The sequence below is a fragment of the Populus trichocarpa genome, chromosome 8, assembly GCF_000002775.5.
Source record: "Populus trichocarpa isolate Nisqually-1 chromosome 8, P.trichocarpa_v4.1, whole genome shotgun sequence".
NCBI lineage: Eukaryota > Viridiplantae > Streptophyta > Magnoliopsida > Malpighiales > Salicaceae > Populus > Populus trichocarpa.
In genome coordinates, this window is record NC_037292.2 from 10,136,079 (window position 1) to 10,153,947 (window position 17,869).

The window sequence follows — 17,869 nt, forward strand, 5'->3', positions numbered from 1 at the left end:
AACATGGTAAAATAAGTACTCCCGTGAATGGGAAAGCACTCCCAAGATGCCAGGACCCAAGAGCATAGTAACAATGATAATTGAAAAGGAAAGAAGGGAAGAAAGAAACTACAAACGGCCATCTCACTGGACGTCGTTTTCTCGGCAATCAATCTCCCGCCAAAACTACGGAGAAAAGGCAGCTGACTGGATTAAACACAGAACATGATAAATGTAATACAAAACTGAAAAGATCATTTAAATGGGAGCTAGAAAATACGTGAATTGATGTGTAAAAGCGAAAATAGTAACTGGCATGGACGCTTTGGGGGGTCGGTGGATATTTGTCCCACAAGCAGCCATCAAACAGCAAGGAAACCCCGAAAAGACCGACCCTTTGGAATCCTATTTTAAAAACTTTCAAAAGTACTGTCCAAAAAATTAAGCTTGCTTTCTTTTTTCCTTTTTTTTTTATAAAAGGAGTAAATGCATGCTCGGTAATGCAGGGTACTGGGTGATATACTCTTCAATTAAAAGTGTTTTAAAATATTTATTTATTTATTTTTAATATTATCATATTAAAATCATCAATAAAATTCACTTGATATTTTCTTAGGTAAAAAAAAAACATTTTAAAGATCACTTTTAAAAAACCAGTTAAATCACACATTCAAACACCCCATAAAAGGACCTTAGCAAAGCCAGATAGTGTTTAAAAAGTTAAAGTACTACCGCATATCCTTGTGGCCTCTTTCTCCACCCATCATGCCTTAATTTGGCATTTTTCGGCTTTGATTGAAGACGAATATCAGTTTTTGTTCTTTTGGTCATTTATCTTGTATCGGGCTTGAGTCTACGTGCCGAACTCACTTTTCCTATTGTTGTTTTATTGTGCTAATGTATTAGTACAAACAATCAGAAAAAGAAAAAAGAAAAAAACAATATTATTAGGTGTGATTTTGAACTCCTTTTCTTTATCATCTTTGACGAACACCGGGTAAAAATTATTAGAGATGAAAATGCTAGATGGGGTGTCTTTTTAGGAGTCACGATCGTGAAAAATACCTAAATCTACCAACACAGTAGCAAGAATTTCAAATGGTCCCTTTTTAGGGAGAAAAGATCGTTTATGGTAAATTATTATTATTATTATTATTGTTATACAGAATATTATATGATTACAGAGAGGTTTATTGACCAGCTGCCAACCTTTTGAGTTGGTTAATGATACTGTCCTCAAATTTATTGGAAACAAAAGGCAGCTCGTGAATTTACGGGAGTTCAAGGGCATGTGTCCGTTCAGTTGAAGGACAATCGTTAATCGATGCTCTGTTACTTTTTCTTGCTTATTGTGAGTAACAAATCTACAGGCTATCTAGGGACGTACAAAAGGAGGAGTGTCGCTGTACCCGTCTGACTGACTGGAGATCAAAAGCTTGATTTAGATTCAGTTGGTGACACTCTTAACTAGCTCGAGACATTACAATACAAAAGCCGCTCGTTTGGAGGTGTGGTTCTCGTCCTCAAGGTTGTTAACAAAAGTCTTGTTTCCGTTACAGCAAGTTTCCGAAATTTCCTGCCAGAAGACTTTCGCACCGCGAACACCAAGTAATTTGATCCACAGATAAGTGGATGAAGCTGGTTTTTTATTATTATTAGGAGGAGGGGGTGTCGGGATTATTAATAGGAGTGAGAGATTCTTGGAACTTGTCATGGATATCCTTTAAATTTATTAAGTTAAGGGGTATTTTATGTCTGGTGTATCAACTTGTTTTTATACATGTTATTTTTTCTTCTTAAAATTCATGTTTAAAATAAATTAAATGCACGATGAAGGTTCAATATCTTTAGCTCAACTATGCGCTAAGTCTAAATGTATGTGGATATGCCAAACTATCCAGCCTAATATCCTTGAATTCAATTATATATTGAGTTCCAGTACATTTGCGTCTATCAAGCTGTTAGACCCAACATCTCCATATTAAACATCTCATCAAACCCAAATGAATGTGGAACTAATGATTTTTCTAGACCTTATATCGGGCTACAAGACTCTGCTTGCTTTTTTATTGTGGCTTAAATATAAAATGTTAAGGTTAAAGATGCTTGTCTCTCTACATCTCTATGTGTATAAAAATCTCTAAAGGGACTCGCAATTTATCTCTTATTAATGATATGTAAAAGATATTTTTTCTTCGTTAATGATGTGTATGAGATATTTTTCTACTTTAAAGTTATCAGGGCAAGATAACAATTCAGTCCCTCTTCTAAAAAAAAAAAAACAAGATTTACGGGTTATAAAAACCATATGAATCCTTCAAAAAAAGCAGATTCACAATTTTTTTTTATTCTCAATAATTTTTAGTATACATGTTTTCTGAGTTCATCTCTAAAAAATATTATTGTTTTTTCTCTTAAAAAAAATTATTTACGCATTAGAGAGTTTGAAAATGTACAAAAAGATATCTTTTATAGATACTAACTACTTTGATCAATAAAGTGTTGGTCTAGCGGTTAAGACACCGTAAAATCCCTGCAAGGGTGAGAACACAAGTTCGATTTTCAGGAACCATACTTGTTGGGAGGGGCAGTTACGAACCCTGAACGGGACTAGTCTCGCCCTTTAAAAAGGGTGTGAGAATACCCAAGTTAGCACAAAAAAAAAATACTTTGACTTTTCAAGTACCACATACTGGTTATCAACTACACTAATCAGAGAAAATAAAGTTCCAAAACTACTTGAATTTTTTTTTTTGTAACCTCATCGATGTACAAATAAGATAAGCATGATCATTTATTTTATTTTATAAAGTGATTGAAAACATCTTGCTTAAGTTCCATATTAATCAATGTTGAGTTGACGAATAAAGTAAACTGTAAAAAAAACTTTACAGACCTTACTTTTTCTTTCTTGCCTTTAATAAAACATAATCTTTATTCAGCGCACCATAAGTCACCAGAGATTATCAAGTGAGCCTAGTTTATCATCTAAAATCTTGAAACAATCACTATAATTCTTATAAATCAATATATCTTTTCAAATAATCAGTTTATAAATATATATATCTTTTCATATTTAATAACAAACTATATTTATGAAATAAAATAATTAAAAAACGCATCAACCACAAAATGATATGGACAAATTTATCGACATTTAAGAATTTTACTTGCTTGATCCATGATTTTAGATGGTAAACTTAGTTAATAATGGAAAATGCAAGGCTAAGATCAATATTGTAATTCCCACATGAGCAGATAAACTCTCCTACAAAATGCATAAACAAATTAATGGATTCTATATCGTAAGTGGAGCAAAACACAAGAGCATTGAGCCCCAGATGAGCACTCAATTGCCAAATCTTCATATGCTAATCATATACTTAGCCAATAAAGCACCCCAACATCCCCAAAAAAGCAGTACTTAGGCAAACTAATGCAAAAATGCTTTCTGAAAAAGAGAGAATACACGCCATGATTTCGTTAGGCTTAGTAGAGGCCCAAGTTCCCAAAGAGATTGATATTTTGATTGGATGGGGGTGGGGCTTATGCATCATCTTTTAGCGGACTCAAGGCACCAAGCAAGAGCGGCCAGCTCACCAACTGTCGCCTGCCATGTGTGTCTCCTTTCAAGTTTTCTTTACAGTGAAAAAAAAAAAAAGGAGAGAAAAATTAACACGTGGGCCTTTTTTACGCTCCCATTCTCAACAAAAGGAAAAAATGAGAATGATGAGGTGCTATATATTCAATGAGCATATGATAGCTTACCTTAACTCTGGTCCAAGCATGGACTATAGAGACGGGGCTCTAGATTATATGTATGCATAAAGGTTTCACTGTAATCGGGCTCCATTGAATAATCTTCAAGTTTTATTGCCTTTTCGTTTTTAAATCATCTTTAAATGATGATGTTTCTCTTATGTAATATATAGATGAACCACTCGGCCGTGAACATATGACCCAACGGAAAAGAAAGAAGCAATATCTATATCAAAGCTTCATCGGCGATCATGGCAGCTGTTTGCCCCAAAACAATTGCCAACGAAATCGGGCCATATTTCTTATCGGAAAATTAATAAATAGAATAAATCCGGCCATATTTAACATGTACTTAATTTAATTAATTAAAAGTAATTTAATTAATTAAAAGTAATTTAAATGCGTCTCCTGGTCCTTCTTCAAAAGCAATGAGGTTTATTTTTGATACCCTATCCCATTGCCTTGTTCAAATATTACGGGGCCCGTAATACAACTCCTCTGTACTCGTAACTTTCAAAAAAGCTGGTAAAAGGAAAGAAAAGAGAAGACATTTGTTTGTCTACAATTTCTCAGCTTTAATCTCAAATAAAAAACGAATCGTTAACCCGAAGCTCTGATGATCTGTTTGGTCGTCCAGAGTTTAATTACATTAATCTTAATTTTGCTTATTAATCTTAATTTTGCTTTTTGATCATGTTTTATATATTAGAGAGAAATATAAAATTATATTTTAAAATTTTATCTGGTGTCTTGTTGATTAAGTGATCATAAGTTCGTTACTGTATTCTATTTGATAAAAATTAAATATAAAATAAAATAAGTTTTTTTTGGTAAGCTATCCTTTTCATAACGCAAATTTTATCTAATTCTACCACTAAGTATATATTAATTTGTATTGTTGTTTGTGCACTCTCCCATACTAATATATATATTCAAAGTTCAACAGATAATTTTTTCAACGAAATATTAATCTTACTTTTCTCTCTAAGGACCCCAATCTGGGATTTGTCTGAGCGCTTCCTAATTATTTCCTTTTCATCAATTCAAGTTGGACTATGAAAAAAGAGGGCAACAAAGTCGAAAAAGAAGGCTGAAAAGGAGAGAGCGCGTTTTTACCCTGCAATTAAAACCAATCAACAAAGCTTAAACCAAGAGTACATACTACTTTACACGCTTTGTCTAATTAGCACTATATATTATGGTTTAATTTTATTATTATTTCACAGGGATGATTAATTAATGTGAAATTTTTTATTGATCCAAGCATGCAGCATGGACCATGGTGCATCGAGACATTGGATTCAATCTTGTCCCTACTGTTCTCTCGTTTTCTCCTTTTATTTTCTTTCTCCCTTCTTTTGTTTTCTTCCTTTTGATTTTTTGTTTTTAATGTAAAAGTTTGTTTTTATTCAAGCAGAGTCTCTTGAGTGTTTATATTCCCTGATCCCATCTATAAGAAAAAGAAAGAGGAAAAGACCCCACGTGTGGATCCAAATACTGCACAGCACATTTAGGAACCTCACACTTTTGTTTATTTCATACTTAGCTTTTATGCGAATGTTGGGCCGGCTCGCTTGCTTGGGATTCCTACTACACAATACGCATATGTGGGCGCCATCTCTGGTATTAGAGCCACCTTTCAAGGCCGGGGTTGGCTCTTTACTTCACGGATCTCTTGCCATCCCTATCTTTTTCTGCAAAGCACGCTCTTGCTAAAGAGAAAGGTTTTCGGAATCCTATGCCCACATTCTTGCTTGTATATTCCCAATATTCCCATCACTTGGTTCTTATTGCTATATCCCCTTTTCGTGGTGGCCAGACTTTCCATGTATCGCCACCACTTTGTGGCGTATGTATCCATATACTCTTATATATGCATGGTACGTCGCCGGTAATATACAGGGTATATATAGTTAATCTTTGCTTATTACTGGTAAGAGGGCCGGGGTAGATCTTGACTGGTTAATGGTCTGCATAATTAGGGTTTACCTTTCAAATTAATCTGGTGCTCATAACTCAATATCCTAGAAGCTAGCTAGATCCATAAAATAATCTTCTTCTTTTGCATGACCTAACTAGCAGGGTTTGAACCCTTGCCATGCCTAACTCACACAGCTGTAAGTGCGCCAAACTCAACCTAATCTTCGAGATTTGTTAGTGTTAATTGTTGTTAATTAATCAAATAATATTGTGGCAATGCAAGAGTGTTAGACTGTTAGTGAGCACCAGCGCTGCATAAATTAAGGGGCGGTCAAGTTACAACTTTTGACTTGAATCATAATGCAAAATATGGATCCCAACAGCACTCTTTTATTATCATTATCGTTATTTAAATTGTCCAATTGACTTAAATATTGTGCTCTCTTTGTATTTGAAAAATAGTTTCTAACTGTTCAACAAGCAGCATAGCAGTCCCATGATATACCACACACTTAATTAAAGAGTACGTTTTGGTTTAAATCGAAGGCCCATGAAATTATTATACACATATATAATTATATACAAGATCATGAAGGCAGCGGATCAATCCCCATTCTAATTGTCATGAGAGGCTATGGTCCAAGCTGCGCCCTGCTAGTACGTAAACCTTGCTCCACCTCCTTTTGGCTCTCCCGCGCCACTGCTGGTATAACTTATCAAATGCATATTGTAGAGTATTTATATTTATCCACCAAGAGAAAACCATTCTGTGTCTCCAGAAAATGACTCGTATTATTGAGCTTAGTTCACTTGTGTTCAAAACTGTTTAATTAAACTTGGATGGTCAGTGCCAATATCGGTCCTAAAATTGCCCACTGTCGTCTTTGCGGCCGGTCAGGCAAAGAATAATCTAGCTCATTGAAGGAAAAACACACGGGGGGTGTTTAACAATGGACTTGTTATAATCAGCGTACAAGCTGTGATCTCATGCAATACAATTTCATGTGGATTGTACCAAAAAAAGGAAGTTTTATTGTTTATTTAGAGGACTTTATAGGCAGGGCAGAGCCTGCAAAGGGCAACTGACAAAGAGTAGTTGATGATGAAGTTACAACCTGTCATCTTTCACTAAAGATATGCGTTCATGGAAGAGTTCGCTCCCTCACCAAACTTAGCAGAGCCCCTTAATACTCTTTGCCAAACAATGACTTGACAGCACCTTCTCTCCTCGTTCTGATCTTCCATATATACTCTCATTACAAACAGCTAACAGAAAAGAAAACTGCTGAACATGGTCAAAAGACCTGGAGTCCTTATGGATTGGTAACCCCAGCTTCAGTTTCTTTTCATGACCTGAGGTTGGTCCATTTTTTGGCTTTTCTTTTCTCACTGCCCAAGTCTGCTGCGGGTACAATATTTGATTAAGCAGACTCCACATGGGACATATAGAAGGTGTCAGTGTTGTACCCTTGCACAAACTTTTGATGATGATGATGCTTTAAAAATTGAGTTTGCAGGTTTATGGAATTCCTGGTCCTCTGCTGGGATTCTTAGAGGTATGTGTTTTAATCCAATGTTCAAGGAAACTTTGCCCAGCTGTATTCGAGGGAGTAGGCCCAGAACTGAAAGCCCATGGAGAATGCAAGACCAGGCTACCATTGTCTGAGATTCTCCTTTAATAGCTAGCGCGCAGCAGCTCCTCCGTCCTCGCGAATCAGAAAAGGGAACAAGTTTTGATTCTTTCGAGCCAAGCATCTTGGACTTTTCTGCAGTGATTTAAAATGACTATATTTACATTTTAAATGAGTAAAATAGTTATGACATATGTATATTGAAAAAAAAGAAGAAGAAGTTACCAGTAAATCAATATTTCAAAACTTGTTCCCTTTTTTTATGATACATAATTGTTAACTTCAGGACCTATAAAATTAGTTGAGATGCACACAAGCTGGCTGGATATCCACATTAATAATAATAAAAAAAATATTTCAAGAATTTTTAAAAATAAAATACTGTGTTAAAAACACAGCTTATGAATTATTCTTAATCAATATGCTTTAATAGTATCTTTTGAAATGTTTACGCTGTATAATTTATGTATTTTCTCAATACTATAAAAAAAATAATTATTTTTTATGCAAATATTCTTTTATTAGAGTGAAGTTAAAATTATTTTATTGTATACTTTAAATGTCTTCTGACTATGATAATAGTACTGTCTTTTACCATGAATAAGACAGTTATGATTCTTATTACAGTCACAAGATAAAATGTTAACAATAGAAAACGCTATTTAGTATTATCTAAACATGAGTATTTAAATTATTACAGTAATAATAGTTTGTTTATTACTGACATCAAAGAAACTCTACTATTATAAAGGTAGTGTTATTTACAAACACACAAGTTAAATTACTTTTCAAAATATAATTTTGCTTCATTAAATGTAAAATAACAATTTACAACCACTACAGTAAAACATCTATAAATATTGTGTTATCAGTTATGAACAATTTACTTAAGTTTTATTAAAACAATAAAAATAAAATAATTAATTTAATTTTACTCCATTGCTACCATAATTTACAATTAGTTTTCATGTTTCGATTTGAATTGAAAATAATAATTTACATTAATCTATTTATAAAAAAACTATATGTTAATTCTTTTAAAAAACTTATATATATATATATATATGTGTGTAATTGAATATTGATATGTAGATTGCAAAAAAAAAAAAAAAAACTTACTTGTGAGAATTCATTTTCTTATCTCCGAATCTGTTATTTCAGTGTTATTTTAATTACTAGAATCAAAATGATATTTCACACTACGAATGTTTTTATAAATCTTGTCAAAGTAATGTAGAGTGTCCAAGATGAGATGAGAAAATGATTATTCAACAAATAAAAAACATTCTCCTTTTTATATAGGTTATGTCCCTTTTATATATGATTAAAGGATACGGTTACTTCTTTAGTAATTTCTCTAATAACTTGGACCATACACATCCATCATGAGCGGATCAAACCTAACCCAATAACCAACATCTCTCACTCATCCATGAAAAACTAAATCTCTCTAATACATTATACTTCAAACTTGCACAAAAATTTTATAATTGATCAAACACTATAAGTGTTATCTTTTGCGTGTACTTACTAAACATTGTTTATATGTATAAATATAGTGTATATATAAAAACGATATATATATATATACACACACGAGATAACATGCCCGCGCGCTGCCGCGGGCTTATAAAACAAATGTATTTGATAGTGTTATAATTATGAATCAGTGCTAGATAAGTAATAGAAATTAAAGGTATGATGGAGCAAATATTTCATGACGAAAAAAAAGTTGTGTTGGTGATCCAAAACTTAGAGACTGAATAAAATGATTTGTAGTAATTTACAGTGTTTTGTGAGGAAAGATACAGTGCTTTCGCCACATGATTTAGCTTTTCAGTTAATAAAAAGAAAAAAAAAATTACAAAGCTAAATTCTCTACCAACTTAATATTAAAAAAAAAAACCAACAAAGATAATTTTGGAAGGAAAAAAACCCATGAGAAAAAATGTTGTAGCAATCCACAGTGTTTTGTGAGAAAAACTATAACGCTTTCCTTATATGATTTAGTTTTACTGTAATTATAATTCTTAACCAACTCAATATTAAAAAAAATCGACAAAGATAATTTTGGAAAAACACTGCAACAATTCACAGTGTTTTAAAGAGAAAAATTATAAAGCTAAATTCTTAATCAGCTCAATATTAAAAAAAAATCGACAGAGACAATTTTAGAAGAAAAAAAACAAACACCAAAAAAAGGAAAAAAAATCATGTTGGAAACACTGTAGCAATTCACAGTGTTTTGTGATGAAAGCTACAGTGCTTCCCCACATGATTTAGCCTTACTTGTAATGACTTGTAATTGTAATTCACAAACAACTTAATATTAAAAAAATAAAATTGAAAAGGATAATTTGAAAAAAATTAAAAAAAAAACCATGTGGGAATGAACAATAATTTTTTAAAAAAATTACAGTGCTTTCCTCACATATTATAACTATAATTTTTAACCAGCTCAATATTAAAAAATAAAAAAAAAAAGATAATTTTGGAGAAAAAAAACCATGCGGAGAAACACTGTAGCAATCAACAATGTTTTAAAGAAAAAAAATTACAAAACCAAATTCTCAATCAGCTCAATATTAAAAAAAAATCGATAAATATAATTTTAAAAAATAAAGAAATAAAATAGAAAAACTAAGTGGGAAAACATCACAGCAATTCACAGTATTTTAAAGAAAAAAATTACTAAGCAAAAATTTTAACCAGGTCAATATTTAAAAGGTAAAACTAACAAAAATAATTTTGAAAAAAAATAAATGAAAAAAAAGAAAAAATAAGAAATTTGAAAAAAATAAATTTGAAAAAAATAAATAAAAAAAAAAGAAAGTTGAAAAAAAAACAAAAAAAAAAGAAAGTTAAAAAAAAAAAATGGAGAAGAATCACTATGGATTACTGTTGTAATCCACAGTGATTTGTGTGTGGGGGAATAGTAAATCCCCCACACGTTTTAGTATATTAGTTAATATATATATATATATATATATATATATATATATATTAAGTCTTAAAAAAATACAAAAAACTAGATGCGACAAGTCGTTTTCAATTAGAATTAGAGATTTGGCTTTTATTTGTTTTTATGATAATATATTATGAGGTTTTTTAAATCAAGTAATTAAATATGTTTTTTTATAGATGTGAAAATAACAAAACAAAACAAGAACAGTTGATTTCTAGGGATTAAAAAAGAAGATAAGAAAATATTTTTTGTTAATATATATTTCCATAAATATAACCATAGAAAAAGAAACAAATAACGTTGCTTGTATCTTACAGATGATTTTTTACTTTCAACGACTAAAAGAGAAATCTTATGCATAAAAAATATTTCTACACAGTTTATTTGTCTAATTTTCTTATTATATCCATAGTTTTATGCTTAGATATTTTACATAAATTTCACTATAAAAATAAGTATTTTTTTTATTTTTTTTACTTTGAGTACTTTGGTTTTACTTCACTGTTACTCTAAATTTAATATACATAGTATATATATGAAAACAATATATGATTATAATTTTATTATTGAATATTGAAAGACACTATAAACATCTCTTAAAGAAAAAACAAAAAAAGGATAAATGATGCTACAAGTCTTTATTAAGTTTTATATATATAATATAATTATTCAAAACAAAGCTTAAATATTTTGTCATTCCTAATAATTTTAAGAAACATAAAAAAATATTTTAAATAAAAATTATTACTATTAATTTTTAAATGCTGTTTAAAGTTTAAACCTTCCAAACTACACCTTATTCCTGCAATCCGGGGTTTAAAAAGAAAGTCCGACCTGCCGGATTCGAACCAGCGACCTAAGGATTACAGTAACCACTACAGTCCTCCGCTCTGCCAACTGAGCTAAGGTCGGAAATTTATTGATGGCTCAGATATAATGCTACAAATAAATAGTTAGTTGATGAACTGGGCGAGTGGGCTGGGTTGGGTTTGGATGTTGGGCTAATCCATTAAGACCTATATTATGGGTTTTGATTTATTTTTACTCATTTTAATTTAATTTGTCTATTATTCAAAAATGCTTTCAAATATAAGAATTCAAAATTCTGCAAAATTGTGCTCAACTATAGTCAATTGCCACATAATCACGTAATTAAAACTTTGAATGTTCAATTGTAAGAGCAACTCCAATAGGTGTTCTACATAGAAACCCATTTATATATATTGGCTCTTCAATGCCTGTTTTGCATGTTACAATGGTAATTAATGCTAAATAAAATACTAAAATGTATTTTCTCTCTTAAAAATACCATTTATACATATTTTCTAAAAAACCAAAACCAACAAAGTAGCATTAATAATAAAATAAATCAATTAAATATAATCATGTGAAAAAAAAATAACATCAAACTCCTTGAAAAAAAATAAAGCATTTATTTCTCTCACTTCAATACAATTGACTTTTTAAATGGTTTTTTTCTATTGAAGTATACATTATAAAATAAAAAACCATTTATACTATTTATAATGTCATTTTATCAATTTTACTCTTCAAAATAGCATCTCTTGGCACCTTAATATTTGAATTAGTTAGTAATTATTTGACTTCAAATTTGACTTTCGTGCTATGATCGATGATGGTGGATGTTGACCAAATCATTAATGTAGTGTAACTCAGCTAGTGTTTGGGGTTGCATTTAAAACTGTTTTTTAAATGTATATTTAGTATAAAAAAATTAATTTAATGGTTTTTAGTTTTTTTTATGATTTTAATGCATCGATATATATTTTTTAATATATTTTAAGTAAAAAACTATTTTAAAAAACATTTTTTACAGTATAATTTTGTACAATCTTAAACACACACTGAATCGAAAGTTCTCATGATAAGAAGAAAAACTCTTACTCTGACTGTCAACACTATTCAACGAGAAAGAAGAAATTAAGATTTTTTTTTTAGGATCAACAATGTTCTAATTGAGAATATTTAAGGGTTGGGTAGTAATTACTTTTTAAAATATATTTTTATTTAGAAAAATATTAAAATAATATATTTTTTATTTTTTAAAATTTATTTTTATATCATTACATCAAAACAATTAAAAAATATTAAAAATATACTTTAAAATTAAAAAATTAAATTTTAATAAAAAAATAGATTAAAACTCAGTCGTCAACAAAACCAAATGAATCTGATAGAATGTCGGTGAACACGGGCAATAAATAGTGGAAGTTTTTACACCAAGTGCGCAGCAAAGCAGCTTGGCAAATAAAATGCAATTTTTTCCACCAACCATTCTTTATGATAAAATATCAGCCACTGGCCTGACTAAAAATATTACAGGTAACATCTAGGTGGTGATTTAGTAGTAAAAATTTGAAATTAAGAGGTTTGCTCTTTCTGTGGTCTCAGGTTCGAGCCCTGTGGTTGCTTATATGATGGCCACTGAAGACTTACATGGTCGTTAACTTTAGGGCCCATGGGATTAATCGAGGTACACGCAAGCTGACCCGAACATCCATATTAAACTAAAAAAACTAAAAAAAAAAAAAATATTGCAGGGTTCCATAATCGCATAAAACGCCATCGGGGATCTTTAGAGAGCCCCTTTTTTAGATTTCGTCATTATCACTATTCCAGGAACTCGTGGAGAAAGGTGCTTGCACCAAACCAGTAGCTTCAGAAAAGTTTGTTTATTAATTTTCGAAACAAACTTGTGTTGTAAATAATGAACATTAATACTTTAAAAGATTTTTATCTTAATTTTTTTTAATAAATATAAAGTACATATAAAGCTTTCTATCTCATATTAAAAAAATAAAATATTTATTTATTAAAAAATAAAATAATATATTATGCATAGCAAAAATAAAAACCCGAGTCTGAATTTTTTGATGCATCAACCTGTTCAATCCTTGGATATAGTTTTTTTGCTGAGGAAATATCTTTAAAATTAAACAATGTCTATATATACACTTTGTTTGCTGTTTTATTTTGTTTTTATTCTTCGTTCCTGATTTTAATTCCAACAACTTGGACTATTGTAGATTTTTCATATTAAAGGAAAATGTTTGAAATAGTTAAGAAGCATCCTGGAGTCATTCATTAATTAGGAGTTCATAAATATACGCAATTTGTAACAGTTCATGTATGTGTATAGATTTATATATTTAACGAGTCTCTAAAGTATGGCTTAGAACTTGTATATAACAAGTAATTAATTTAGTCTCTAATTAAGATCAGGGTATTGTAGGCACAGATATTGACTCGACTACAGACTTTCTCCAAGTTTAGTTTCCGACCTTCTGCCGCTAGCTACTTGTATCTGCTCAACGCTTTTGAATCATATATATATCATACAATATTAATCAAGATACTAAAAAAGCCAAGAAATTCATCTGGATGCAAAACCTCTAGAAATTTGGCTATGGAAAATACAAACCATAGAAATAGGAGAGTTAAGAGACAGTTTTAATTTGGATGTTAATATACTATTATCGTTTCTACAGAAGTACTGGTTCTCCAAAATGCCAGCCTTATTTGTCTCCAAACTCAACCTTAATGACCTCTATTGTTTCAGAGCCTAAATTTAGTTGTGCGAGGACGACAAGAAATCCCAGTCATAAGAGACTATTTAACTCTGATCTGATCGGGAAAGAAATATACTTGGTCCTGTGTCTCAGCTCGCCGAAACAGGTTGTAGCTGGCTGCTCTTAGGACCCAGGCTTCACGTGGGAAACTACATCTTGCAAACAATAAATTAATTAAGGAGAGCAGAAAGGGGGGATCTTCTACATATACAAGAAGAATGCGAACTCTCAATGGCCATTTCCTTTTTTTCTCCCTTTTTGTGTCACTTGCGGCATTCGTTCCAACTCTGCAAGGCCATATTGGTGAATTCGATGAATACTGGAAGAAGAAAGCCGATGAAGCCCTTAAAGCCGCCCAGGAGGCTTTCTACCCGGATCCCATGAACGTCACCAACCAGTTTAACTTCCAGGTTAACAAGTGAGTCTGATTGAATTAAATATCAAAATTTCATTAACTAATACGACAAATTAACTCCAAGCTCATAGACACGCCATGCAAAAAGGGTTCCCACGTCTTCTTTCTTTTTTCAGGGTCATGACGGAGACCAACAGCACTAGAAGGAGCCTAGTAAGCAAAAGAGGCGGAAGATGCATGGCCACAAACCCAATTGATCGATGCTGGCGGTGTGACCCGAATTGGGCAAGTCATCGACAAAAGCTAGCTGATTGCGTCCTTGGCTTTGGCCACAAAACTGTCGGGGGAAAGTATGGAAAGATTTACGTTGTGACAGATGCCTCAGACAATGACATGCTTAACCCCAAACCTGGAACCCTACGCCATGCTGTGATTCAAAAAGAACCCCTTTGGATAATCTTTTCAGGTAGTATGGTAATCAGACTCAACCAGGAGCTGATGGTAGCTAGTAACAAAACCATTGATTCCAGGGGAGCCAAAGTGCATATTGCTTATGGTGCTGGTATTACTCTCCAATTTGTACAAAATGTGATCATTCATGGCCTTCGCATTCATGACATCGTTATCGGAAGTGGTGGACTCGTCAGGGATTCTGTAGACCACTATGGATTCAGAACTAAAAGCGACGGAGATGGGATTTCTATCTTTGGATCCTCTAACATTTGGATCGATCACGTTTCCATGTCCAACTGCCAAGACGGGCTTATCGATGTCATCATGGGATCAAATGCCATCACCATTTCGAACAGCCATTTCACTCGCCACAATGAGGTAACATGGGACTTAAATTCCTTATCTTGTAGTATTTGACTCTTAATTAGAATGTAATCTGGAAAATAAGGAAGACAGTCACCTTATTAAATGACTTTAGCTGTTTACTAAATCAACTCTTAAATGTTTTCCTCATTTCAATAGATCTCTGGTTGATAATAACCAATGATTTCTCATGCAGGTGATGTTGTTCGGTGCAAGTGATAGCTACTCGGGTGATTCTATAATGCAAATTACAGTTGCATTCAACCACTTTGGTAGGGGATTGGTTCAGAGGATGCCTAGGTGCAGATGGGGTTTCTTCCACGTGGTCAACAATGACTACACCCACTGGATGATGTATGCCATTGGTGGAAGCCACAACCCTACCATCGTCAGTCAGGGCAATCGATTTATTGCTCCTAATAACACTTTTGCTAAGGAGGTATGTATATAACCAGATATTATATCCCTCTCCTCCAGTGCCCTTCAGGTAGTTTTTTAACTTCCAAATGCTTGGTGATCTATTGAATTTTCTTCATGCTAATTAATTGTTTTACGTACGTTTATGCAGGTGACCAAGAGGGATTACGCAGTGGAGAGCGAGTGGAAGAATTGGAATTGGAGATCTGACAATGATCTCATGATGAACGGAGCATTCTTTGTTCAATCCGGGAGTCCTATCACTTCAAGCAGGCGGATCTCAAGGTTTCACGTGATGAAATCGAAACCAGGAACATTTGTGACCAGGCTAACTCGATTTTCTGGTTCACTTGGCTGCTTTAAGGGAAAGCCTTGTTAGAAATTTTACGTCTTCCATCAACTCCTCTGCATGCAGACATAATTAAAGCCTGATCATGTTGCTGATAAATATAGCGGATATAGAAATGTATGCATCTATTTTCGAGTTTGCTTGAAGTGAACGTGTTGTTAGACTGAGAGAGAGAATGAGAGTGAGCTCGGTACAGACAAAAATGAATAAGAAAAGCAAGCCAGAGTGAGAGACTGCTTAATTTTGCTGTCGTTTATTTAATCCTGTTCTTTCATTTTTTCTTTTCATTTTTATTATGTATTAAATTATAGTATATGTGTGCATTTTATAATTTAAGATTTAATTTTCTTCAACTTTATGAACACAAATAAATTTCGAGTTGAGTCTGGGTTGAATTTGAGGTCGGGTAGAGCAGTTTCTTTTACGGTTTTACCCCTGAAAACCCAACTTTATTTTTATTATTTATACCCGAACCCGATAAAACCTAAACTATCCTTGAAATATATTAGTATTAAATGAAGTTAGATTCCATGAAAAACACAGCCGTCAATTAAGAAACCAATTTTCCAAATTTAGCCATGGAGACTCATATAAAATAAACACGAACACTTATAAAATATAAATGTGCCAGAATATTGTAATTGTTATTTTTTTAAAATATTTTTTATTTAGAAATATATTAAAATAATATATATTTTTAATTTTTTAAATTAATATATTAAAATAATTAAAAAATTCTAATTTCAATGGAAAACATTGTAACTCTGAGGAAGAATCCCATGAATGAACAGGCCAAAAGAAAGAGAAAACAAGTGAAGAGAATGCGTTAAGAAAACAAAAATCTAAAAGGCAATTTGGAGGCTTTACTGTAAGTAAAGCCAAATTCACCTTTTGTCCGAGGCTTAATATATTAAAATTAAATCCATCATCCCTCCAAGAATTTCAACACTGCATTATATTTTTCTTTTGTTTATTAAATTAAATTATCAGCTGATCATCCCTAAATCCAAACTGTGGACCAGAAATTTAATTTAGGGTATTTAAACCAGGACATTTAGCTTAAATTCAATGCATTTCTGATCATTTCCAGCAGCTAAATTAGGGGTTAAAAGATGCTGTTAAACTTGAGTACGATCCTTGTGATAATTTCAAGGAAAATGATTCGTTAATAGCATAATATTGTTATGCTGTTAATGAATAGCGAGACAATTTGGTGCTAAACATTCACACTGAATTTCATAAAAGAGGAAATAAAATATAATATGTCATCCTTCTTAGTAATCTTATACTTTTTTTAATTCTATATTTACGTTTTTGGAGTTCTTAGGCCTGCATTCCACCTTTCCTGCCATTCATTAACAAAACTGCTATTGCGCTGTGTACTAATCAACGTACTTCTTCAAGTACTACTGCAAAAATTCTTGGCAGAATTTTTGAAAAGTGATGGTACCGAGGATATTGTCTGGGGTGGGTGCTCATGAAGCATATGAGCAGGTGTTACAGCTCAAAACAAACAAACGAACATGCTTATAGATTCTTCATTAATTAGTTTTGTAAACATATTAAATTAGTAATAGAGTCTGGTCTTTTTGTCGCTCTCGATTTTCCCTGAAGAGTCCTGTTACTGTAGACAAAGATGGAGTTGACAGGGAATATTGGTGATCACATAAGCCCAGGAAGGCGTCGCTTGTGCATGATAGAAGAAGAAAGAAGCCGTGCGGAGACAAGTAATTGTATTAAAAGACGGCGGAGAGACCATTCTACATTTGCATTAAGCTGCAATAATCAACAAATTTGTCAACAGCAGCAACGGCCACTTGGTGATTCGACCGCAGCTCTTGCCACTAGTTGATTACTGATCACGATCGCTTTTGTCATCTGGTTGCATCTCAACTTCATTTTTCTCTGAGCAGTTTATATTGGTGAGCGCTTCGCTTTCTGGTTCAAATCAATCTTAGTTGTCTCTAGAGAAAAATAAAGCTAATTAACCTTCGAGAACTTCTGCAAATTCAGCAGGAGCTTATGATGAAGAAGAATCCGCCGCAAGAGCATATGATTTAGCTGCTCTCAAGTACTGGGGAACGTCAA

The 17,869-nt window shown here is 32.3% G+C and overlaps 1 protein-coding gene and 1 non-coding gene across 2 annotated transcripts; one reads left to right on the forward strand and one right to left on the reverse strand.

The window, feature by feature from the left end:
- Window positions 1-11,082: 11,082 nt before the first annotated feature.
- TRNAY-GUA (transfer RNA tyrosine (anticodon GUA)) lies at window positions 11,083-11,166 on the reverse strand. The gene is given in 2 exon segments: window positions 11,083-11,118; window positions 11,130-11,166. It is a non-coding gene; the product is annotated as a tRNA-Tyr (tRNA).
- A 2,721-nt stretch (window positions 11,167-13,887) lies between these two features.
- LOC7457856 (probable pectate lyase P59) lies at window positions 13,888-16,042 on the forward strand. Its single transcript, XM_002311563.4, has 4 exons — window positions 13,888-14,262; window positions 14,376-15,030; window positions 15,212-15,454; window positions 15,584-16,042. Exons 1-4 carry the CDS (start codon window positions 14,063-14,065, stop codon window positions 15,809-15,811), a joined length of 1,326 nt encoding a protein of 441 aa, XP_002311599.2. The 5' UTR covers window positions 13,888-14,062; the 3' UTR covers window positions 15,812-16,042.
- The last annotated feature ends 1,827 nt before the right edge of the window (window positions 16,043-17,869 follow it).

Excerpts from the sequence above, each read along its gene's own strand:
- LOC7457856 (XM_002311563.4), top strand. The coding sequence starts at position 14,063 with ATGCGAACTCTCAATGGCCATTTCCTTTTTTTCTCCCTTTTTGTGTCA. Across the intron at positions 14,263-14,375 it reads TTTAACTTCCAGGTTAACAA|GGTCATGACGGAGACCAACA; the intron begins GTGAGTCTGATT and ends TTCTTTTTTCAG. Across the intron at positions 15,455-15,583 it reads ATAACACTTTTGCTAAGGAG|GTGACCAAGAGGGATTACGC; the intron begins GTATGTATATAA and ends ACGTTTATGCAG.